The sequence below is a fragment of the Ranitomeya imitator genome, chromosome 8, assembly GCF_032444005.1.
Source record: "Ranitomeya imitator isolate aRanImi1 chromosome 8, aRanImi1.pri, whole genome shotgun sequence".
In the NCBI taxonomy this organism is placed as follows: Eukaryota; Metazoa; Chordata; class Amphibia; order Anura; family Dendrobatidae; genus Ranitomeya; species Ranitomeya imitator.
In genome coordinates, this window is record NC_091289.1 from 104,725,851 (window position 1) to 104,753,196 (window position 27,346).

Below are 27,346 nucleotides of genomic sequence, written 5' to 3' on the forward strand. Positions count from 1 at the left end.
ACGCGTAGGCAAGTTTGTTCCTGTGCGGCCCCCGTCCGTTGCTCCTTTCTCTTTTGTCTTGGTGACGTCACCCAGACCACGCCCCCTCTGCCTCACCGCTCTGTGTAGCGGCTTTCCTCGGGCCCACGTGTGCCGCGTAGCAGCGCTCCAGATGCTCGGAGGCTGCGCACTCACCGGGGAGGACGCTCCCCATATCTCTAGGTGTTGTGCCGCCCCTTGCTGCTATTCTGGACCCTGCAGCTCCAGCTACCCGGACCGCTGGGGATTCTGCCTCATTCCCTTCCTGGGACAGTGCCCATTTTTTTCAGGACAGCGCTATTAGCTTCTCTGCAGCTACCATCCACCCAGACAGCGCCAGCAGCTTCTCAACAGTTATCTCTCACGAAGTAAGTGTGCGGATCTTGTATTGATTATTATTGATTACTCTGCTGGGTCTGTGATCATTTGCTCTTTTTTACTCCATTATGTAGATATTATTGCCCATTATTTGACTACTGGGTTTATATCCCCACTTTATGGAGTACTGTTTCTTGCTGGTGGTATAGCCCTATTATTCATTTATTTGATCCTCCTTCTCCTCTAGTTAGCGCGGTGTTTTTATTTATGTATATTTTAGTCACACAGAGTGACTGCAGACATTAATTTGGACCTGACAACCCCTTTAATAACACACAGATTTGCAACTTTTGTAATAAAGACTATTTGCAAAGTGTCAGATACAGTTCATGGACAAGATTGGATCTCTGTATAGAAAAACTGACCCTTTTTCTAATACTATCTCCTTTGGGATAAAAGTTATTGTTATAGTGTGCATTATCTCACAATGTCCTTACTGGGGATAGTACTGTATGTTACTGCTCAAAGTCGGTAGTGTGACTCAATGATACCTTGATTTTACCGCTGAAGTTCATTACTGTGACTCGATAATACCTTGATATACCGCTGAATGCCATTACTGTGACTCGATGATACTTTGATATACTACTGAATGTTGATACTTTGATATACCACTGAATGTCATTACTGTGACTCGATGACACTTTGATATACCACTGAATGTCATTACTGTGACTCGATGACACTTTGATATACCGCTGAGTGTCATTACTGTGACTCGATGATACTTTGACATAACGCTGAATGTCCTTACTGTGACTCGATGATACCTTGATATACCTCTGAATGTCATTATTGTGACTCGATGATACCTTGATATACCTCTGAATGTCATTATTGTGACTCGATGATACCTTGATATACCTCTGAATGTCATTACTGTGACTCGATGATACCTTGATATACCTCTGAATGTCATTATTGTGACTCGATGATACCTTGATATACCTCTGAATGTCATTACTGTGACTCGATGATACCTTGATATACCTCTGAATGTCATTATTGTGACTCGATGATACCTTGATATACCTCTGAATGTCATTACTGTGACTCGATGATACCTTGATATACCTCTGAATGTCATTACTGTGACTCGATGATACCTTGATATACCTCTGAATGTCATTACTGTGACTCGATGATACCTTGATATACCACTGAATGTCCTTACTGTGACTCGATGATACCTTGATATACCGCTGAATGTCCTTACTGTGACTCGATAATACCTTGATATACCGCTGAATGCCATTACTGTGACTCGATGATACTTTGATATACCACTGAATGTTGATACTTTGATATACCACTGAATGTCATTACTGTGACTCGATGACACTTTGATATACCGCTGAATGTCATTACTGTGACTCGATGATACTTTGATATACCGCTGAGTGTCATTACTGTGACTCGATGATACTTTGACATAACGCTGAATGTCCTTACTGTGACTCGATAATACCTTGATATACCTCTGAATGTCATTATTGTGACTCGATGATACTTTGATATACCGCTGAATGTCATTATTGTGACTCAATGATACCTTGATATACCTCTGAATGTCATTACTGTGACTCGATGATACCTTGATATACCTCTGAATGTCATTATTGTGACTCGATGATACCTTGATATACCTCTGAATGTCATTATTGTGACTCGATGATACCTTGATATACCTCTGAATGTCATTATTGTGACTCGATGATACCTTGATATACCTCTGAATGTCATAATTGTGACTCGATGATACTTTGATATACCGCTGAATATCATTATTGTGACTCAATGATACCTTGATATACCTCTGAATGTCATTATTGTGACTCCATGATACTTTGATATACCGCTGAATGTCATTACTGTGACTCGATGATACCTTGATATACCACTGAATGTCCTTACTGTGACTCGATGATACCTTGATATACCGCTGAATGTCCTTACTGTGACTCGATGATACCTTGATATACCGCTGAATGTCCTTACTGTGACTCGATGATACTTTGATATACCGCTGAATGTCATTACTGTGACTCGATGATACCTTGATATACTGTTATGGTCTGGTGATTAAGGAGCGACATGCGACTAGCTCTGAGCAGGTGGTAACTATACTGACCGCAGTCCCTAAGCTCTATGCAACACTAGAAGTAGCCATGGGATGCTCCTAACTCTGCCTAGGCATGTCGTCACAGCCTAAGAGCTAACTACCCCTAAAGATAGAAGCAGGAAAACTATCTTTCTTGCCTCAGAGAAAATCCCCAAAGGATAGATTTGCCCCCCACATGTAATGACTGTGAGAGGAGAAGGAAATGACATATGTAGTATGAAACAAGATTTAGCACAGGAGGCCACTTCTAGCTAGAAAGAAATAGTACAGGACAGAACGCTGTGCGGTCAGTAAAAAACTAGAAAAAGTCCACCACAGAGAAATGCAAAAATCTCCACACCTGACTAAAGGTGTGGAGGGCAAACTCTGCTGCCCAGAGCTTCCAGCTTAGCTGAATAGATCCATACTGATAAGCTGGACAAATGAGCAAAACAAAGAAAGTGCTGAACAACAAAGTCCACAACAAGTGAACTGCAAAAGGACAAGCAAGGACTTAGCTTTGCAGAACTGGTCAGAGTGTCAGGAAAATCCTAAGAGAAATGACTCCAGGCTGGAACAATAGACAACTGGCATTGAATGAGGGATAAAGCCAGACAAATATAGCCGAACCAGAAAGACGATCAGTGAAAACAGCTGCAGAAGCTAACTCCAAGAAGCACACCACTCAAAACCACAGGAGGGAGCCCAAGAGCAGAACTCACAAAAATGCTACTTGCAACCACTGGAGGGAGCCCAAGAGCAGAATTCACAACTGTACCCCCCCTTGAGGAGGGGTCACCGAACCCTCACCAGAGCCCCCAGGCCGATCAGGACGAGCCAAATGAAAAGCACGAACCAAATCGGCGGAATGAACATCGGAGGCAACAACCCAAGAATTATCCTCCTGGCCATAACCCTTCCACTTGATAAGATACTGAAGCTTCCGCCTCGAAAAACGAGAATCCAAAATTTTTTCAACCACATATTCCAACTCCCCCTCAACCAACACCGGGGCAGGAGGATCAACAGAAGAAACAACGGGCACCACATATCTCCGCAACAAAGATCTATGAAAAACATTGTGGATGGCAAAAGAGGCTGGAAGGGTCAAACGAAAAGACACAGGACTGATAATCTCAGAAAACTTATAAGGACCAATAAACCGAGGCTTGAACTTAGGGGAAGAAACCTTCATAGGAACATGACGAGAGGACAACCAGACCAAATCCCCCACACAAAGCCGAGGACCAACACACCGACGGCGGTTAGCAAAACGTTGAGCCTTTTCCTGGGGCAACGTCAAATTGTCTACCACATGAGTCCAAATCTGCTGTAACCTGTCCATCACAGAATCTACACCAGGACAATCAGAAGGCTCAACCTGCCCTGAAGAAAAACGAGGATGGAAACCAAAATTACAAAAGAAAGGCGAAACCAAAGTAGCCGAACTAGCCCGATTATTAAGGGCAAACTCGGCCAACGGCAAGAAAGTCACCCAATCATCCTGATCAGCAGACACAAAGCATCTCAAATAGGTCTCCAAGGTTTGATTAGTTCGCTCAGTTTGACCATTTGTCTGAGGATGGAACGCCGAAGAAAAAGACAAATCAATACCCATCCTAGCACAAAAGGCCCGCAAAAACCTGGAAACAAACTGGGACCCTCTGTCAGACACAATATTCTCCGGAATGCCATGCAAACGAACCACATGTTGGAAAAACAATGGAACCAAATCAGAGGAGGAAGGCAATTTAGGCAAAGGTACCAAATGGACCATTTTAGAGAACCGGTCACAAACCACCCAGATAACAGACATCCTCTGGGACACAGAAAGATCCGAAATAAAATCCATGGAAATATGCGTCCAAGGCCTCTCTGGGACGGGCAAAGGCAAAAGCAACCCACTAGCGTGGGAACAGCAAGGCTTAGCCCGGGCACAAGTCCCACAGGACTGCACAAAAGAACGCACATCCCGCGACAAGGAAGGCCACCAAAAGGACCTAGCAACCAAATCTCTGGTACCAAAAATCCCAGGATGACCGGCCAACACAGAACAATGGACCTCAGAAATTACCTTACTTGTCCATCTATCAGGAACAAACAGCTTCCCCACAGGACAGCGGTCATGTTTATCAGCCTGAAACTCCCGAAGCGCCCGCCGCAAATCAGGGGAGATGGCAGACAGAATCACCCCTTCCCTAAGAATGCCAACCGGCTCAAGGACTCCAGGAGAATCCGGCAAAAAACTCCTAGAGAGGGCATCCGCTTTAACATTCTTAGATCCTGGAAGATATGAGACCACAAAATCAAAACGGGAGAAAAACAGGGACCACCGAGCCTGTCTAGGGTTCAGCCGCTTGGCCGACTCAAGGTAAATCAGATTCTTATGATCGGTCAAGACCACAATGCGGTGCTTGGCTCCCTCAAGCCAATGTCGCCACTCCTCAAATGCCCACTTCATAGCCAACAACTCCCGATTGCCGACATCATAATTGCGTTCCGCAGGCGAAAACTTTCGGGAAAAGAAGGCACATGGCTTCATCAAGGAACCATCAGAATTCCTCTGTGACAAAACAGCCCCTGCCCCAATCTCAGAAGCGTCAACCTCAACCTGAAAAGGGAAGAGAAACATCCGGCTGACGCAAGACAGGGGCAGAAGTAAATCGGCGTTTAAGCTCCTGAAAGGCCTCAACAGCCTCAGAGGACCAATTAGTCACATCAGCACCTTTTTTCGTCAAATCGGTAAGGGGTTTAACCACACTAGAGAAGTTGGCAATGAAACGGCGATAAAAATTAGCAAAGCCCAAAAATTTCTGAAGGCTCTTCACAGATGTGGGTTGAATCCAGTCATGAATGGCTTGGACCTTAACAGGATCCATTTCTATAGATGAAGGAGAAAAAATAAACCCCAAAAAAGAGACCTTATGAACTCCAAACAGGCACTTAGACCCCTTCACAAATAGAGCATTATCACGAAGGATCTGGAACACCATCCTGACCTGCTTCACATGAGACTCCCAATCATTGGAAAACATCAAAATATCATCCAAATACACAATCTAGAATTTATCAAGATAATTGCGGAAAATATCATGCATAAAGGACTGAAATACAGAAGGAGCATTAGAAAGCCTGAAAGGCATCACCAGGTATTCAAAATGGCCTTCGGGCGTATTAAATGCAGTTTTCCATTCGTCACCCTGTTTAATACGAACAAGATTATATGCCCCTCGAAGGTCAATCTTGGTAAACCAACTAGCCCCCTTAATCCTAGCAAACAAATCAGAGAGCAAAGGTAAAGGGTATTGGAATTTGACCGTGATCTTATTAAGAAAGCGATAATCAATACAGGGTCTTAAGGAGCCATCCTTCTTGGCAACAAAAAAGAATCCCGCTCCCAATGGTGACGAAGACGGCCGAATATGTCCCTTCTCTAAAGACTCCTTAACATAGCTCCGCATGGCGGCATGCTCTGGCACAGACAGATTGAAAAGTCGGTCCTTAGGGAACTTACAGCCAGGAATCAAGTCAATAGCACAATCACAGTCCCTATGTGGAGTGTCATGATTCCAATGGCAGGGAATCACAAAAGGACAAGCACCAACGAGCTCTAGGGTGATGGAACCTGAGCTGACCGCGACCCTAAACCTGAACACACAAATAACAATAGCCGGGGAACGTGCCTATGTTGATCCTAGACGTCTCGCACCAGCCAAAGATCTAACTCCCCTATTAGAAGAAACACAGACCTCTCTTGCCTCCAGAGAAATACCCCACAGAAATAGCAGCCCCCCACATATAATGACGGTGAAATGAGAGGAAGGCACATACACAGTATGAAAACAGATTCAGCAAAATGAGGCCCGCTAAAACTAGATAGCAGAGGATACAAAAGTAAACTGCGCGGTCAGCAAAAAACCCTTCAAAAAACCATCCTGTAATTACTTGAACTCATGTTCCAACTCATGGAACATGAGGAGCAATTACAGCCCACTAAAGCAACCAGCAGCAAAGAGACAATTATATGCAAGCTGGACAAGACAAAAATAAAGCAAAACGTGGAACAAGAAAATCAAAACTTAGCTTGTCCTGAAGATTACTGAAGCCAGAAGCTGAGGTAACAAAACACTCTGATAACCTTGATAGCCGGCGGGGAAATGACAAGAAAGCCCGGTTAAATAGGAAACTCCCAAATCCTAATAGAACAGGTGGACACCAGAGACAGCAGAACACAAATCACCCAGTACCATCAGTAACCACCAGAGGGAGCCCAAAAACAGAACTCAGAACAGTACTTCCCCCTTGAGGAGGGGTCACCGAACCCTCACGAGAACCACCAGGGCGACCAGGATGAGCCCTATGAAAAGCGCGGACCAAATCATCAGCATGAACATCAGAGGCAACCACCCAAGAATTATCCTCCTGATAACCCTTCCACTTGACCAAATATTGGAGTTTCCGTCTGGAAACACGAGAATCCAAGATCTTCTCCACAACGTACTCCAATTCTCCCTCCACCAGCACCGGAGCAGGAGGCTCAAGCGAATGAACAACAGGTACCTCATACCTCCGCAACAACGACCGATGGAACACATTATGAATAGCAAACGATGCCGGGAGATCCAAACGAAACGACACAGGGTTAAGAATTTTCAAGATCCTATAAGGACCGATGAACCGAGGCTTGAACTTAGGAGAAGAGACCTTCATAGGAACAAAACGAGAAGACAACCACACCAAGTCCCCAACACGAAGTCGAGGACCCACGCGGCGACGGCGATTAGCAAACTGCTGAGCCTTCTCCTGGGACAACTTCAAATTGTCCACCACATGACTCCAAATCCGATGCAACCCATCCACCACCATGTCCACTCCAGGATAATCAGAAGGCTCCACCTGACCAGAGGAAAAACGAGGATGAAACCCCGAATTACAAAAGAAAGGAGAAACCAAGGTAGCAGAACTAGCCCGATTATTAAGGGCAAACTCGGCCAGCGGCAAAAAGGTAACCCAGTCATCCTGATCAGCAGAAACAAAACACCTCAAATAACTTTCCAAGGTCTGATTAGTTCGCTCCGTCTGGCCATTCGTCTGAGGATGGAATGCAGACGAAAAGGACAAATCAATGCCCATCTTAGCACAGAACGTCCGCCAAAATCTAGACACAAACTGGGATCCCCTGTCAGAAACGATGTTCTCCGGAATCCCATGCAAACGAACCACGTTCTGGAAAAACAGAGGGACCAACTCAGAGGAGGAAGGCAACTTAGGCAAGGGTACAAGATGAACCATTTTAGAAAAGCGGTCACACACAACCCAGATGACAGACATTTTTTGAGAGACAGGGAGATCCGAAATAAAGTCCATGGAAATGTGCGTCCAAGGCGTCTTCGGGATAGGCAAAGGTGACAACAATCCACTGGCTCGAGAACAGCAAGGCTTAGCTCGAGCACAAACCTCACAAGACTGCACAAAAGAACGCACATCCCTCGACAAGGAAGGCCACCAAAAAGACCTGGCCACCAAGTCTCTAGTACCAAATATTCCAGGATGACCTGCCAACGCAGAAGAATGGACCTCGGAGATGACTCTACTGGTCCAACTATCCGGAACAAACAGTCTCTCAGGCGGACAACAATCAGGTTTACTCGCCTGAAACTCCTGCAAAGCACGTCGCAAGTCTGGGAAGACGGCCGACAAAATCACCCCATCCCTAAGGATACCAGTGGGCTCAGAATTTCCAGGGGAGTCAGGCACAAAACTCCTAGAAAGAGCATCCGCCTTCACATTCTTTGAACCTGGCAGGTATGAAACCACAAAATTGAAACGAGAGAAAAACAGTGACCAACGAGCCTGTCTAGGATTCAGACGCCTGGCAGACTCAAGGTAAATCAGATTTTTGTGATCAGTCAAGACCACCACACGATGTCTAGCACCCTCCAGCCAATGACGCCACTCCTCAAATGCCCACTTCATGGCCAAAAGTTCCCGATTACCCACATCATAATTCCGCTCAGCAGGCGAAAATTTTCTAGAAAAGAACGCACATGGCTTCATCACCGAGCAATCGGAGCTTCTCTGTGACAAAACCGCCCCCGCTCCAATCTCGGAAGCATCAACCTCAACTTGGAAAGGAAGCAAAACATCAGGCTGACGCAACACAGGAGCAGAAGAAAACCGGCGTTTAAGTTCCCGAAAGGCCTCCACAGCCGCAGGAGACCAATCAGCAACATCAGCACCCTTCTTAGTCAAATCCGTCAAAGGCTTAACAACACTAGAAAAATTAGTTATAAAACGACGATAGAAATTAGCAAAGCCTAAGAACTTCTGCAGACTCTTAAGAGATGCAGGCTGCGTCTAGTCACAAATAGCCCGAACCTTGACGGGATCCATCTCAATAGTAGAAGGGGAAAAAATATACCCCAAGAAAGAAATCTTCTGGACTCCAAAGAGACACTTTGAGCCATTTACAAACAAGGAATTAGCCCGCAGGACCTGAAACACCTTCCTGACCTGCTGAACATGAGACTCCCAGTCATCAGAAAAAACCAAAATATCATCCAAATACACAATCATAAATTTATCCAGATATTCACTGAAAATATCGTGCATAAAGGACTGGAAGACTGAAGGAGCATTAGAAAGTCCGAAAGGCATTACCAAATGCTCAAAATGGCCCTCAGGCGTATTAAATGCGGTTTTCCACTCATCACCTTGCTTTATTCGTATAAGATTATACGCACCCCGAAGATCAATCTTAGTGAACCATTTAGCCCCCTTAATGCGAGCAAACAAATCAGTCAACAAAGGCAAAGGATACTGATATTTTACGGTAATCTTATTCAAAAGACGATAATCTATACAAGGCCTCAAGGACCCATCTTTTTTGGTCACGAAAAAAAAAACCTGCTCCCAAAGGGGACGAAGATGGACGGATATGTCCCTTTTCCAAGGACTCCTTAACATAATCCCGCATAGCAGTATGCTCTGGCACTGACAGATTGAACAAACGACCTTTAGGAAATTTACTACCAGGAATTAAATCTATAGCACAATCGCAATCCCTGTGAGGAGGAAGCGAACTGAGCTTAGGCTCCTCAAAAACATCCCGATAATCAGACAAAAATACAGGAACCTCAGAAGGAGTAGATGAAGCGATAGAAATCGGAGGTGCATCATCATGAACCCCCTGACATCCCCAGCTTAACACAGACATTGTTTTCCAGTCAAGGACTGGATTATGAGTTTGTAACCATGGCAGACCAAGTACTAGAACATCATGTAAATTATACAATACCAGGAAGCGAATCACCTCCTGATGAACGGGAGTCATACGCATGGTCACTTGTGTCCAGTACTGAGGTTTATTCATAGCTAAAGGTGTAGAGTCAATTCCCTTCAAAGGAATAGGGACTTCCAGAGGCTCAAGACTAAACCCACATCGCTTGGCAAATGACCAATCCATAAGACTCAGGGCAGCGCCTGAATCTACATAGGCATCGACGGAAATGGATGATAATGAGCAAATCAGAGTCACAGGCAGAATGAACTTAGACTGTAACGTACTAATGGCAACAGACTTATCAACCTTTTTTGTGCGTTTAGAGCATGCTGATATAACATGAGCTGAATCACCACAATAAAAGCACAACCCATTTTTCCGCCTATAGTTTTGCCGTTCACTTCTAGACTGAACTCTATCACATTGCATTGTCTCAAGTGCCTGTTCAGAAGACACCGCCAAATGGTGCACAGGTTTGCGCTCCCGTAAACGCCGATCAATCTGAATAGCCATAGTCATAGACTCATTCAGACCCGTAGGCGCAGGGAACCCCACCATAACATCTTTAATGGCCTCAGAAAGGCCATCTCTGAACTTTGCAGCCAGGGCGCACTCATTCCACTGAGTAAGCACTGACCATTTCCGAAATTTTTGACAATATATTTCTGCTTCATCTTGCCCCTGAGAGAGAGCTAATACAGCTTTTTCAGCCTGAATCTCCTGGTTAGGTTCCTCATAGAGCAAACCCAATGCCAGAAAAAACGCATCCACATTAAGCAACGCAGGATCCCCTGGTGCCAATGCAAATGCCCAATTTTGAGGGTCACCCCGCAGGAAAGATATAATAATCTTAACCTGCTGAGCAGGGTCTCCAGAAGAGCGAGATTTCAAAGAAAGGAACAGCTTGCAATTGTTCCTAAAATTCAGAAAACTAGATCTATCTCCAGCAAAGAACTCTGGAATAGGAATTCTAGGTTCAGACATAGGAGCATGTACAACAAAATCTTGTATATTTTGAACGTTAGCAGCAAGATTATTCAAGCTGGAAGCTAAACTCTGGACGTCCATGATAAACAGCTAAGGTCAGAGCCATTCAAGGATTAAGAGGAGGAAAAAAAAAAATCAGCCTGGCTGCAATTAAGGCTAGGCAGCAACCTCAGAGGAGAGAAAAAAAAAAAAAAACTTCCTCAGACTACTTTTCCTCCTACTTCAGCCCAAACATTTTGGCCGGCTATACTGTCATGATTCCAATGGCAGGGAATCACAAAAGGACAAGCACCAACGAGCTCTAGGGTGATGGAACCTGAGCTGACCGCGACCCTAAACCTGAACACACAAATAACAATAGCCGGGGAACGTGCCTACGTTGATCCTAGACGTCTCGCACCAGCCGAAGATCTAACTTCCCCTATTAGAAGAAACACAGACCTCTCTTGCCTCCAGAGAAATACCCCACAGAAATAGCAGCCCCCCACATATAATGACGGTGAAATGAGAGGAAGGCACATACACAGTATGAAAACAGATTCAGCAAAATGAGGCCCGCTAAAACTAGATAGCAGAGGATACAAAAGTAAACTGCGCGGTCAGCAAAAAACCCTTCAAAAAACCATCCTGTAATTACTTGAACTCATGTTCCAACTCATGGAACATGAGGAGCGATTACAGCCCACTAAAGCAACCAGCAGCAAAGAGACAATTATATGCAAGCTGGACAAGACAAAAATAAAGCAAAACGAGGAACAAGAAAATCAAAACTTAGCTTGTCCTGAAGATTACTGAAGCCAGAAGCTGAGGTAACAAAACACTCTGATAACCTTGATAGCAGGCGGGGAAATGACAAGAAAGCCCGGTTAAATAGGAAACTCCCAAATCCTAATAGAACAGGTGGACACCAGAGACAGCAGAACACAAATCACCCAGTACCATCAGTAACCACCAGAGGGAGCCCAAAAACAGAACTCACAACAGTGGAGGAAGGGAACTGGACTTGGGCTCATCGAATACATCCTGGAAATCTGACAAAATTCAGGAACATCAGAAGAGGGGGAAGAGGAAATTGACATTAAAGGAACGTCACTATGTACCCCTTGACAACCCCAACTAGTCACAGACATTGATTTCCAATCCAGCACTGGATTGTGTACTTGTAACCATGGAAAACCCAGTACAACAACATCATGTAAATTATGCAATACCAGAAAACGGCAATCTTCCTGATGTGCAGGAGCCATGCACATAGTCAGCTGAGTCCAATACTGAGGTTTATTCTTGGCCAATGGTGTAGCATCAATACCCCTCAAGAGTATGGGACTCTGCAAAGGCTGCAAAGAAAAACCACAGCGCCTAGCGAATTCTAAGTCCATTAAGTTCAGAGCAGCGCCTGAATCCACAAATGCCATGACGGAAAAAGATGACAATGAGCAAATCAGGGTCACAGACAGGAGAAACTTAGGCTGCACAGTACTAATGGTAACAGACCTAGCGACTCTCTTAATACGCTTAGGGCAATCAGAAATAGCATGAGCAGAATCACCACAGTAAAAACACAGCCCATTCTGACGTCTGTATCCCCTCTGTTCCGCTCTAGTCAAAATCCTATCACATTGCATGGGCCCAGGACTCTGCCCAGAGGACACTGCCATATGGTGCACCGCTTTGCGCTCGCGCAGGCGCCGATCAATCTGAATGGCCAGAGACATAGATTCGCTCAAACCTACAGGCGTGGGAAACCCCACCATAACGTCTTTAAGGGCTTTAGAAAGACCCTTTCTGAAAATTCCTGCCAGAGCGTCCTCATTCCATTTAGTGAGCACAGACCATTTTCTAAATTTCTGGCAGTATAATTCTGCCGCTTCCTGACCCTGACACAGGGCCAATAGTGTTTTCTCAGCATGCTCTACAGAGTTAGGTTTGTCATACAATAATCCGAGCGATTGAAAGAATGCATCTATATTGAGCAATGCCGGATCCCCTTACTCAAGAGAGAATGCCCAGTCCTGAGGGTCGCCACGCAGCAGAGAAATAACTATCTTTACTTGCTGAATGGGGTCACCAGAGGAACGGGGTTTCAGGGCAAAAAACAATTTGCAGTTATTTTTAAAGTTCAAAAACTTAGATCTATCCCCGTAAAACAAATCCGGAGTAGGAATTCTAGGTTCTAAGGCCGGAGTCTGAACAACATAATCTTGAATACTCTGTACTCTTGCAGCAAGCTGATCCACACGAGAAAACAACCCCTGAACATCCATGCCTGCATCCAAATCCCGAATCACCCAGAGATTAAGAGGAAGGAAAAAGACAAAACAAACTAAAGAAAAAAAAATGGCTCAGAACTCTTTTTCTTTTCCTTCTTTTGAGATGCATTCAGCTTATTTTTGGCCAGTTGTACTGTTATGGTCTGGTGATTAAGGAGCGACATGCGACTAGCTCTGAGCAGGTGGTAACTATACTGACCGCAGTCCCTAAGCTCAACGCAACACTAGAAGTAGCCGTGGGATGCTCCTAACTCTGCCTAGGCATCTCGTCACAGCCTAAGAGCTAACTACCACTAAAGATAGAAGCAGGAAAACTATCTTGCCTCAGAGAAAATCCCCAATGGATAGATTAGCCCCCCCACATGTAATGACTGTGAGAGGAGAAGGAAATGACATACGTAGTATGAAACAAGATTTAGCACAGGAGGCCACTTCTAGCTAGAAAGAAATAGTACAGGACAGAACGCTGTGCGGTCAGTAAAAAACTAGAAAAAGTCCACCACAGAGAAATGCAAAAATCTCCACACCTGACTAAAGGTGTGGAGGGCAAACTCTGCTGCCCAGAGCTTCCAGCTTAGCTGAATAGATCCATACTGATAAGCTGGACAAATGAGCAAAACAAAGAAAGTGCTGAACAACAAAGTCCACAACAAGTGAACTGCAAAAGGACAAGCAAGGACTTAGCTTTGCAGAACTGGTCAGAGTGTCAGGAAAATCCTAAGAGCAATGACTCCAGGCTGGAACAATAGACAACTGGCATTGAATGAGGGATAAAGCCAGACTAATATAGCCGAGCCAGAAAGACGATCAGTGAAAACAGCTGCAGAAGCTAACTCCAAGAAGCAGCCACACCACTCAAAACCACAGGAGGGAGCCCAAGAGCAGAACTCACAAAAATGCTACTTACAACCACCGGAGGGAGCCCAAGAGCGGAATTCACAACATATACCTCTGAATGTCATTATTGTGACTCGATGATACCTTGATATACCGCTGAATGTCCTTACTGTGACTCGATAGCTTGATATACCGCTGAATGTCCATACTGTGACTCGATGATACCTTGATATACCTCTGAATGTCATTATTGTAACTCTACGATACTTTGATATACAGCTGAATGTCATTATTGTGACTCTATGATACCTTGATATACCGCTGAATGTCCTTACTGTGACTCGATGATACCTCGATATACCTCTGAATGCCATTACTGTGACTCGATACCTTGATATACCGCTAAATGTCATTACTGTGACTCAATGATACCTGTTATGTCTGCTAATGAAAGGTGTAATGAAGGCAATCCAGAGACACAGTGTGCCTAGCGATCAGAGCGCACACAGTGATCTGACAAATACCCAAAAACAAAAGAACGAGCTCTGAGACGTGGAAACTCTGTAGACTGCACACCTGATCCTATCCTAAACACAACTAAAAGTGGCTGTGGATTGCGCCTAACCACTACCTATGCAACTCGGCACAGCCTAAGAAACTAGCTAGCCTGAAGATAGAAAAATAGGCCTGACTTGCCCCCAGAGAAATACCCCAAAGGAAAAGGCAGCCCCCCACATATAATGACTGTGAGTAAGATGAAAAGACAAAACGTAGGGATGAAATAGATTCAGCAAAGTGGGGCCCGATATTCTTAGACAGAGCGAGGACAGTAAAGCGAACTTTGCAGTCTACAAAAAACCCTAAAGCAAAACCCACGCAAAGGGGGCAAAAAAGACCCACCGTGCCGGACTAACGGCACGGCGGTACACTCTTTGCGTCTCAGAGCTTCCAGCAAAACAAAAGACAAGCTGGACAGAAAAAAGGCAACAAAATAGCAAAAAAGCACTTAGCTATACAGAGCAGCAGGTCACAGGAACAATCAGGAGAAGCTCAGATCCAACACTGGAACATTGACTAGGAGCAAGAATAGCAGCATCAGGTGGAGTTAAGTAACGAAGCAGCTAATGAGCTCACCAGAACACCTGAGGAAGGAAGCTCAGAAGCTGCAGTACCACTTGTGACCACAGGAGTGAATTCAGCCACAGAATTCACAACAGATACCTTGATATACCGCTGAATGTCACTACTGTGATTCGATGATACCTTGATATACAGCTGAATGTCATTATTGTGACTCGATGATACTTTGATATACCACTGAATGTCATTGCTGTGACTCGATGATACTTTGATATACCGCTGAATGTCATTACTGTGACTCGATGATACTTTGGTATACCGCTGAATGTCATTACTGTGACTCGATGATACTTTGATATAGCGCTGAATGTCCTTACTGTGACTCGATGATACCTTGATATACCTCTGAATGTCATTATTGTGACTCGATGATACCTTGATATACCTCTGAATGTCATTATTGTGACTCGATGATACCTTGATATACCTCTGAATGTCATTATTGTGACTCGATGATACTTTGATATACCGCAGAATGTCATTATTGTGACTCAATGATACCTTGATATACCTCTGAATGTCATTATTGTGACTCGATGATACTTTGATATACCGCTGAATGTCATTACTGTGACTCGATGATACATTGATATACCGCTGAATATCCTTACTGTGACTCGATGATACCTTGATATACCGCTGAATGTCCTTACTGTGACTCGATGATACCTTGATATACCTCTGAATGTCATTACTGTGACTCAATGATACTTTGATATACCGCTGAATGTCCTTACTGTGACTCAATACCTTGATATACCGCTGAATGTCATTATTGTAACTCGACGATACTTTGATATACAGCTGAATATCATTATTGTGACTCGATGATACCTTGATATACCGCTGAATGTCCTTACTGTGACTCGATGATACCTTGATATACCGCTGAATGTCATTACTGTGACTCGATGATACTTTGATATACCGCTGAATGTCCTTACTGTGACTCGATGATACCTTGGTATACCAATGAATGTCATTACTGTGACTCGATACCTTGATATACCGCTAAATGTCATTACTGTGACTCGATGATACCTTGATATACCGCTGAATGTCACTACTGTGATTTGATGATACCTTGATATACAGCTGATGTCATTATTGTGACTCGATGATACTTTGATATACCACTGAATGTCATTACTGTGACTCGATGATACTTTGATATACAGCTGAATGTCATTACTGTGACTCGATGATACTTTGGTATGCCGCTGAATGTCATTACTGTGACTCGATGATACTTTGATATACCGCTGAATGTCATTACTGTGACTCGATGATACTTTGATATACCGCTGAATGTTATTACTGTGACTCGATGATACTTTTATATACCGCTGAATGTCATTACTGTGACTCGATGATACTTTGATATACCGCTGAATGCCATTACTGTGACTCGATGATACTTTGATATACCGCTGAATGTCATTACTGTGACTCGATGATACTTTGATATACCGCTGAATGTCATTACTGTGACTCGATGATACTTTGATATACCGCTGAATATCATTACTGTGACTCGATTATACTTTTATATACCGCTGAATGTCATTACTGTGACTCGATGATACTTTGATATACCGCTGAATGCCATTACTGTGACTCGATGATACTTTGATATACCGCTGAATGTCATTACTGTGACTCGATAATACTTTGATATACCGCTGAATGTCATTACTGTGACTCGATGATACTTTGATATACCGCTGAATGTCCTTACTGTGACTCGATGATTCCTTGATATACCGTTGAATGCCAATACTGTGACTCGATGATTCCATGATATACCGATGAATGTCCTTACTGTGACTCGATGATTCCTTGATATACCGATGAATGTCATTAGTGTGACTCGATGATGCTTTGATATACTGCTGAATGCCATTACTGTGACTCGATGATACTTTGATATACCACTGAATGTCCTTTCTGTGACTCGATGATTCCATGATACACTGATGAATGTCATTACTGTGACTCGATGATACTTTGATATACCACTGAATGTCCTTTCTGTGACCCGATGATTCCATGATTTACCGCTGAATTCCATTACTATGACTCAATGATACTTTGATATACTGCTGAATGTCATTACTGTGACTCAATGATACCTTGATATATCGCTGAATGTCATTACTGTGACTCGATAATACCTTGATATACCGCTGAATGTCATTACTGTGACTCGTTTTACTTGGATATACCGCTGAATGCCACTACTGTGACTCGATGATACTTTGATATACCACTGAATGTCCTTTTTGTGACTCGATGATACTTTGATATATCGCTGAATGTCATTACTGTGACTCGATAATACCTTGATATACTGCTGAATGTCATTACTGTGACTCGATTTTACTTGGATATACCGCTGAATGTCATTATTGTGACTCGATGATACTTTGATATACCACTGAATGTCCTTTCTGTGACTCGATGATACTTTGATATACTGCTGAATGTCCTTACTGTGACTCAATGATACTTTGATATACTGCTGAATGTCCTTAGTGTGACTTGATAGCTTGATATATCGCTGAATGTCATTACTGTGACTCGATAATACCTTGACATACCACTGAATGTCCTTACTATGACTTGATGAAAAGCATCAAGGTTGCTCAAAAAATAATGAAGACGTTTCAGTTCCCGGTGGCCTCATTCAGACAATCCTAGAGCATGTATCCATTATAGTCTATGGGGTGTTCATAAGCACATGTAACCTTGTAGAAAATCACAGAGATATGTATATTTTTTTTTACCAGCATCACAAGTAAAAGGTGCTAATAGAAAATCACTGAGAACACATGGATGGCATCAGTGTACAGTTCATGTGCTGTCATGATTAACATTGTAATGTATTGAAGAACATTTGTTGTTTATTTATTCTTTCATCCATATGTGAAAATCACTGATAAAAACATTGATGGCAAAAACTGTTACACTGATCAAATGATGAAATTCAGATCCAATACACTGATGATACACTTGTATCAGACATGTGAATGGCCCCATAGACTATCATAGGTATGAGTGCCATTTGTGAAAACCATGGATAGAACTCGTTTGCAAAAATCGGACGTCTGAATGAGGTCAATTCTTTATCAATATAATGCTTCTATATGCATTTAATGATATTTAACACTGGACATGTGACGTACAGAAATTTCGCAGTATACAAATGGGCAAAATATAGCGTTATTTTTTTTAAAAAATGGTAATGTTTTCACTTTTACAGAATCACTTTACAACAATGGAAGATTTAGAAACACAAAGTGTTGAAGAAGAGACTGATTTTGAAGGCTCTGCTACGAACACAGGTAATGGGCAAAAATATGATAATCTAAAGGCATGATGGGAAGGTTGGTGTCACATATAGCCCTTATATCAGGCTCAGTTTCGTATGTCCAGGGAGGCTAATGTTGTAAACATTATAACTTCCAACCCGGTCATGTGACATGGGCATTGATGGGCAGGATTAGTGAAGTTCTTCCGGAGCGAAGATGTTGAATGCTGCTGTCAGAGACTGACAGCTGCATTTAACATGTTAACAGCCGTGGGTGGATCACGACTTCATCCGTGGCTGTTAGGGGCATATGTCAGATGTTCAAATCAGCTGACATATGACGTAAAAGTTGCGGGTTCATCGCCGGAGCCCGCAACAATCAAGGGGAGACCACCTTGGATGTACCTATACATGCAAGGTGGTAAAGGGGTTAAAATTAGCGTATTTGCAATTGACTTTATTTTCATGCTGTCATTCTGTTGTAATGAGAGCTTTTATCTTTTACAGTGTACAGCTGGTCTCTATGGAGCTCGGCCTAGCGTCAACAATACTTACATTGCAGAAGAGGGGGGGTTAGTGCTTAACATCACTATCAGCTCTCTCCAGCCCATTGATTTTTATACAATTATTAGCTACTCACCTCCCTCACCTTTGCTCTCATCTTTTGAAGTGATTCTGTGCTAAATCTTGCAAAAGCACCTGCCTGCAGTTTTCACAGCAGGTCTTCTAATCTCATCTCTCTTGAGATGTCTGCTTATACACATGCCCTGCTTTCTCTACTTGTCGTGTGTCCCAGGACCAGGGGTTCCTTCCCTGTCCCTAACGCTAGGGGCGCCCTAGCTCACCCTGCTCCCTGGATTACTTTTGATGGTGAACACGCTGGAGCCATGTATCTTGCCTTAGCTTCTGTATCCGCCCTCAGTCTGTACCCTTCTCCCACCTAGGGAAGAGGGGAGTAGTAGTGTACCATAATACACCAACCAGACTAACAAGGAAATACAAACAGGGTTAACTAAAAACATCAAACATACAAATATACTCATATAGGAGAATGAAAAGTGTAGACCCCAGACCAAGCCCTGATATCTGACAGTGTTGCAGCAGAACGTCTGCTGTGCTTTTTAGTAACCATTACTGTAGTTCTAATAATCACTAGAGCTGTCACTTAAGAAGGAAACACTGCCCTGCCATAAACCATGAAGTAAGGAAACTAAGAAGAATGTATACCTCTTAGCTGCTCAGGATACAACTTGAGAATACCCCTTTAAGGGTTTGGTTTGAAAGCAAAATTGCTTTAATTTGGGGACCGACCTTGTGAAGTTAACAGTGATCTGCAAGAGTTTTATAATTTTTGCATGAAAAAGACTTTTCAAATTAAGTTCCTTTTACTGCTGATTGTATAGCCCCACCTAGAATGTATTGTAAGCAACAAACTTCTGAGATTATAAAATGTGAACTGAAATTATTAAAAAGTAACCATCATTCAACCCCTTAATGACCACCAATACAACTTTTAATAGCGATCATTAAGGTGCCTTATTCTGACGTTAAAAGGGTGTTTTGAAAGCAGTATTTTTACTGCCAAGAGCAAGTTTTGACTGCAAAATGTTTTTAGAAAAAAACGCTTATTCACGTGCCAGTGGTATAGGGAACATGAGTCTTGTGGGAGTTTCAATTTAGAAGCATTTTACATATACAGTAGAACACTTGTGTGGGTGTACAGTATGTGTGTATATATATATATATATATATATATATATATATACACAGTACAGACCAAAAGACACACCTTCTCATTTAAAGTTTTTTCTGTTTTATATGTAGTTTTATGACTATGAAAATTGTACATTCACACTGAAGGCATCAAAACTATGAATTAACACATGTGGAATTATATACTTAACAAAAAAAGTGTGAAACAACCAGGGCCATATTTGCCACTAGGCACTTGAGGGCACGTGCCTAGGGCAGGGACGATGCTGAGGGTGGCACATGAGCAAGGTTTTTTTATTTTTAAAGTCCTGGGTCACCTCCCAACCAACCACCCCCACCCTCCCGCCCCTGCCTGCCTGCCTCCCACCCACCCTCCTTGAAAATGATACTCACCCTGCTCCAGCGATGCCTGGTCTCAGTGTCTGTAGTGTCCTGAGTGAGCGGTCACGTGGTACCGCTCATTAAGGTCATGAATATGCGCATATTCATGACCTTAATGAACGGTACCACATGACCGCTCACTCAGAAAGAAGGTGCTGCGTCGGCAATCGGGACAGAGCCAGAGGGATGTCGGTGCGGCAGCGGGGTGTGGGACGGACAGGTGAGTATGAGGGACAGGGGACGGGGGGATGAATGAGGACGGTAAGCCGAGCCATGCAAGATGGGAGAAGGAGCGGGAGGGTGGAGAGATGAGCCATGTATACGAGGGGGAATACAGTATGAACCATCATACAAAAGGTGGGGGGAATTATGAGCCATGCATACAGGGGGGAATTATGAGCCATGCATACAGGAGGGGGGATATGAGCCATGCATACAGGGGGGGAATTATGAGCCATGCATACAGGAGGGGGGATATGAGCCATGCATACAGGGGGGGAATTATGAGCCATGCATACAGGGGGGAATTATGAGCCATGCATACAGGAGGGGGTGGTGATGGAATATTAGCCATGCATACAGGAGGGGGTGGTGGTGGAATATGAGCCATGCATACAGGAGGTGGGGGGGATTATGAGCCATGCATACAGGAGGGGGGATATGAGCCAGGCATACAGAGGGGAATTATGAGCCATGCATACAGGGGGGAATTATGAGCCATGCATACAGGAGGGGGTGGTGATGGAATATGAGCCATGCATACAGGAGGGGGTGGTGGTGGAATATGAGCCATGCATACAGGAGGGTGGGGTGGAATATGAGCCATGCATACAGGAGGTGGGGGGGAATTCTGAGCCATGCATACAGGGGGGATTATGAGCCATGCATACAGGAGGGGGATACGAGCCATCATACAGGAGGGGGGAATATGAGCCATGCATACAGGAGGGGGGAATATGAGCCATGCATACAGGGGGGGAATTATGAGCCATGCATACAGGAGGGGGTGGTGGTGGAATATGAACCATGCATACAGGAGGGGGTGGTGGTGGAATATGAGCCATGCATACAGGAGGGGGTGGTTGTGGAATATGAGCCATGCATACAGGAGGTGGGGGGATTATGAGCCATGCATACAGGAGGGGCGATTATGAGCCATGCATACAGGAGGAGGGGTGGAATATGAGCCATGCATACAGGAGGTGGGGGGGAATTATGAGCCATGCATACAGGGTGGGATTATGAGCCATGCATACAGGAGGGGGGATATGAGCCATTATATAGGAGGGGGGGAATATGAGCCATGCATACAGGAGGGGGGGAATATGAGCCATGCATACAGGAGGAGGGGGTGAATATGAGCCATGCATATGGGATGGGAGGGAGATGAGCCATGCATACAAGATGGGAGGGGGCATTATACAGTATTGAGCATCATGTGTGGCTATTATACACTATGGAGCATCATGTGTGGCCATTATACAGTATAGAGCATCATGTGTGGCCATTATACAGCATGGAGCATCATGTGTGGCCATTATACAGTATATAGCATCATGTGTGGCCATTATACAGTATAGAGCATCATGTGTGGCCATTATACAGTATGGAGCACTGTGTGGCCATATTTATTTTTGTTTATAATTATTGTATATGAAACAGTGTGATCAGCAGTGCTAAATGGGTGTGGTTGGGATGTGGATATGGGTGTGACTAGTTGTGAAATGGGTGTGGTCAGAGGCAAGGCCTAAAATTTGCCGTGGCGCACTAGGTGCGTCGCAAACTTTATACCTCTTTCCCTTCTTCAAAAGTTGGGAGGTATGGTACCACATTTGCCTGATCACGGCAAGTGCCACAAATCCCATGGGGAATGAATGAGGCCGAATGCAGTGTTGCCGTAAGTGATCCGTTATGCAGCAGATGCAGAAAAACTGCCCGATCTGCTGCAAAAGGCTACTTTCACATCAGTGATTCTTGCCAAAGTCTATGCCGATAGTGTCATACTCACCAATGGGGGAGGCAGCACTAAAAGTGCCTAGGGCAGCAGAAACTCTAAATACGGCCCTGGAAACAACAGGAATTATGTCTTATATTCTAAGTTCTTCAAAGTAGCCACCTTTTGCTTTGATGACTGCTTTGCACACTCTTGGCATTCTCTTGATGAGCTTCAAGAGGTAGTCACTGGGAATGGTTTTCAATTCACAGGTGTGCCCTGTCAGGTTTAATAAGTGGGATTTCTTGCCTTATAAATGGGGTTGGGACCATCAGTTGTGTTGTTCAGAAGTCTGGGGGATACACAGCCGATAGTCCTACTGAATACACTGTTAGAATTTGTATTATGGCAAGAAAAAGACAGCTAAGTAAAGAAAAACAAGTGGCCATCATTACTTTAAGAAATGAAGGTCAGTCAGTCTGAAAAATTGGGCAAACTTTGAACGTGTCCCCAAGTGCAGTGGCAAAAACTATCAAGCGCTACAAAGAAACTGACTCACATGAGGACCGCCCCAGGAAAGGAAGACCAAGAGTCAACTCTGCTTTGGAGTATAAGTTTATCCGAGTCATCAGCCTCAGAAATCGCAGGTTAACAGCAGCTCAGAGTGGAGACCAGGTCAATGTCACACAGAGTTCAAGCAGCAGACACATCTCTACAACAACTGGTAAGAGGAGACTTTGTGCAGCAGGCCTTTATGGTAAAATAGCTGCTAGGAAACCATTGCTAAGGACAGGCAACAAGCAGAAGAGACTTTTTTGGGCTAAAGAACACAAGGAATGGACATTAGACCAGAGGAAATCAGTGCTTTTGTCTGATGAGTCCAAATTTGAGATCTTTGGTTCCAACCACCGTGTCTTTGTGCGACACAGAAAAGGTGAACGGATGGACTCTACATGCCTGGTTCCCACCGTGAAGCATGGAGGAGGAGGTGTGATGGTATGGGGGTGCTTTGCTGGTGACACTGTTGGGGATTTATTCAAAATTGAAGGCATACTGAACCAGCATGGCTACCACAGCATCTTGCAGCGGCATGATATTCCATCCAGTTTGCGTTTAGTTGGACCATCATTTATTTTTCAACAGGACAATGACCCCAAACAAACCTCCAGGCTTTGTAAGGGCTATTTGACCAAGAAGGAGAGTGATGGGGTGCTACGCCAGATGACCTGGCCTCCACAGTCACCAGACCTGAACCCAATCGAGATGGTTTGGGGTGAGCTGGACAGCAGAGTGAAGGCAAAAGCGCCAACAAGTGCTAAGCATCTCTGGGAACTCCTTCAAGATTGTTGGAAGACCATTTCTGGTGACTACCTCTTGAAGCTCATCAAGAGAATACCAAGAGTGTGCAAAAGCAGTCATTAAAGCAAAAGGTGGCTACTTTGAAGAACCTAGAATATGAGACATATTTTCAGTTGTTTCACACTCTTTTGTTAAGTATATAATTCCACATGTGTTAATTCATAGTTTTGATGCCTTCAGTGTGAATGTACAATTTTCATAGTCATGAAAATACAGAAAAAATTTTAAATGAGAAGGTGTGTCCAAACTTTTGGTCTGTACTGTATATATATATATATATATATATATATATATATATATATATATTAGTGATAGATTAGCTCACTCAGCTGCTCACAGAGGTAGTCACAGGAAAACTTTCCATTTACGTTTCCACTGGTTTATTGAAAAATGTGTACTACATAAACCAGTGCAAAATTAGGTAAACAAACACAGCCCTTCTGGCATAATGGAAAGCAAAGTAACATACAGCACAGTCTATGTAGCTGCAGGGATCCACCCATTCAGAAAAATAAAAACAAGGTTCAGCTCTCTAACACAAGCACAGCTCTGGATAGCTCATCTCCAGAGACATCAAACACTGAATTAATCCACAGGCTCTACATTTAGCTTCTGGACCACACCCTCGGGTGGAAGTATGGTGAACAGCCTGCGACCCACTCTTCCGCTGTTCACAAAAAAACAGCCCTTAACATGGTTGATTAACCCCTCTCAGCACTTAGTATGCTGGAGCATTTTTCCAGGTTCATACCACTGAGGCTACAATCCTGAGTGACATATTTCCCTCACAGCATTTTACAGTGACCTTCTCACAATATATATTATATACCGTATATACTCGAGTATAAGCCGAGATTTTCACCCCATTTTTTTGGCTGAAAGCGCCCCTATCGGCTTATACTCAAGTGAACTGGATGGACAAATGTCTTTTTTCGGCCTTACTAACTATGTTACTATTATTGTATCATACAATTATTAGGTTCTGTAGAAGGACGTAGATCTGGGGATTTATTATGATGGAATATAGGCTGAACTGGATGGACAAATGTCTTTTTTCGGCCTTACTAACTATGTTACTATGTTACTATGTTACTAAGTTGTTGTCCCAGGGGGTCAGCGGGGGAGGGGGAGCGGCAGCTGTCACATCACACTCACCCTGCATCAGCGGCTCTTCCTGTGTTTATCGGTAACGTTGTACCGCTCATTAAAGTAATGAATATGAACGCGACTCCACTCCCATAGGAGTGGAGCGCATGTTCATTACTTTAATGAGCAGAACTAGCTGCCGGCGCCCGGAAACCATCGCATCAGAGAAGCTGCCAGGGGCCGCGCTGGGAGGGTGAGTATGACGGGGGAGGGTGAGCATTGCGTGATATTCACCTGTCCCATTCCACCACCGGGCTCTGTCTTCAGCATCCTCTGCCTGTAACGTTCAGGTCAGAGAGCGCGATGACGTGGTTAGTGCACACCCTCTGCCTGAACGTCACAGCCAGAGGACCCGGAAGACACAGCAGCGCCCGGCGGTGGAACGGGGACAGGTGAATAATGCAAGTGCCGGGGGCCTGAGCGATGAGAGGGGAGTATGTCATTTTTATTTTTTTTTAATTGTAGCAGCAGCATACAGGGCATAATATTCTATGGAGCATCTTATGGGGCCATAATCAACATTTGTGCAGCATTATATGGGGCAAATGTTTCTATGGAGCATCTTATGAAGTCATAATCAACCTTTGTGCAGCATTGTATGGGGCAAATGTTTCTATGGAGCATCTTATGTGGTCATAATCAACCTTTGTGCAGCACTATATGGGGCAAATGTTTCTATGGAGCATCTTATGGGGCCATAATCCACATTTGTGCAGCATTATATGAGGCAAATGTTTCTATGGAGCATCTTATGGGGCCATAATCAACCTTTGGGCAGCATTATATGGGGCAAATGTTTCTATGGAGCATATTATGGGGCCATAATCAACCTTTGGGCAGCATTATATGGGGCAAATGTCTCTATGGAGCATCTTATGGGGCCATCATAAACTTTATGGAGCATTATATGGGGCATATTTTGTATGGAGCATCTTATGGGGCCCAGCATAAACTTTATGGAGCATTATATGGGGTGTATTTTGTATGGAGCATCTTATGGGGCCCAGCATAAACTTTATGTAGCATTATATGGGGCTCCTGATTCAATATGGATATTCAACAATACTTAACCTACTGATGTCTCAATTAATTTTACTTTTATTGGTATCTATTTTTATTTTTGAAATTTACCAGTAGCTGCTGCATTTCCCACTCTAGGCTTATACTCGAGTCATTAAGTTTTCCCAGTTCTTTGTGGCAAAATTAGGGGTCTCATCTTATACTCGGATAGGCTTATACTCGAGTATATACGGTATATATAAAATATATATTAAACAAAAAAGGTTTATACTGATACTATATCGGTGTCTATAGCAAAAACCTTGGTCTTTTTTTAATGCCAGCCATACAAGTACGTCAAATGTCAGGAAGTGATTAAAGTATATTGCAAAGTTCTTATTCTATTGATTTATAAAAAGAAATTAAAACAACGGTTACTATTTAAACATATTGTGTTTCTCCTGTATGAAGAAAATGTTCTACTTAACCAGTATGGTATGAGAATGCACCTTTGAAGAGGAGCCCTTGGCATTTTGCATGTTTATGCACCCAATTCTCAATAAGAGTAGTCTTGAACTTGGTGAAATAATATCATCCCACATGTCCTGAAAGCCTGTGGCAATTTGAAAACGCTGGAACATGCTATTTTACCCCAGATGGAGACCATGGCTTTATCTCTTACATAGGCAAGTCAGGATTCTAAATTGTTCATCTGCTATTTGTTAGCATTGAAAATCAACTATCCATCTATAATAACAAGAACAAAGTGTTTCACTACAATAACAAGAATGATGTGCTTCACTTTGTTCTTGTAGCTGCTTCCATCTGGGGATAATTAAAGTGGTTGTCCACTACCCTAACTCAGTTACTATTGCTGCCAATGCTTAAGGAAAATGCCCCTAAATATTCCAATATACTTTTTCTGCTAGTTTCATTTTGTTTTATGCATTTCTGCTTCATTTCCATTCCGTGGCATCAGCTCTCCTGTCACAGCAATTGCTTCCTCTTCAGAACCCTCTGCTACCTCCTCAGCCTTTGTGCTGAGCTGCAAGCCAGCAGTGAGAGCACACCCCCTGTAACGCCACCTCAAACTCCCAAACTCCTTCCCCAGCATCTCAGAGCATCAGCATCTCCAGCACAGGACACGCACTGATACAGGAAATATAAATAATGCACGAAGCACCAGAACAGCAGCCCTGGCAATAAAGATTATCCTCTACTTCCCTCACATGGACTAGTGGATAAATGGATGGATAGGGAAAATACATGAATGTATTTATATTACAGAGGCAGTAGCGTAGCTATCGGGGGGGGTGCAGAGAGGCGGTCACCCTGAGTCCCACTCTCTGAAGACCTCACACAGAGCTAAGCTACGTGGCTGCTAAGGGGCACGTAAGCCAGGGGGACCCGGTGTTAGCACCTGACCACTGCTCATCATCACAAGTTCAACTGTATTGGCATCCTGGATGCCAATACATTTGAAAGCAATGAT

At 43.7% G+C, this 27,346-nt stretch overlaps 2 protein-coding genes across 2 annotated transcripts in view; one reads left to right on the forward strand and one right to left on the reverse strand.

Moving 5' to 3' along the window:
- PDC (phosducin) overlaps positions 1–27,346 on the forward strand; it is a 143,410-nt gene that overhangs the window by 68,118 nt on the left and 47,946 nt on the right. Inside the window, exon 2 of the mRNA XM_069737240.1 lies at positions 18,276–18,357. Coding sequence (XP_069593341.1) covers positions 18,291–18,357 — 67 coding nt within the window. The 5' untranslated portion in view covers positions 18,276–18,290. The remainder of the gene's footprint in view (positions 1–18,275; positions 18,358–27,346) is intronic.
- LOC138648107 (serine-rich adhesin for platelets-like) lies at positions 852–17,064 on the reverse strand. Its single transcript, XM_069737613.1, has 4 exons — positions 16,600–17,064; positions 15,095–15,973; positions 1,723–2,452; positions 852–1,669 (listed from the first exon to the last, which is right to left on the reverse strand). The coding sequence occupies exons 1-4, from the start codon at positions 17,062–17,064 to the stop codon at positions 852–854; spliced, it is 2,892 nt and encodes a 963-aa protein (XP_069593714.1).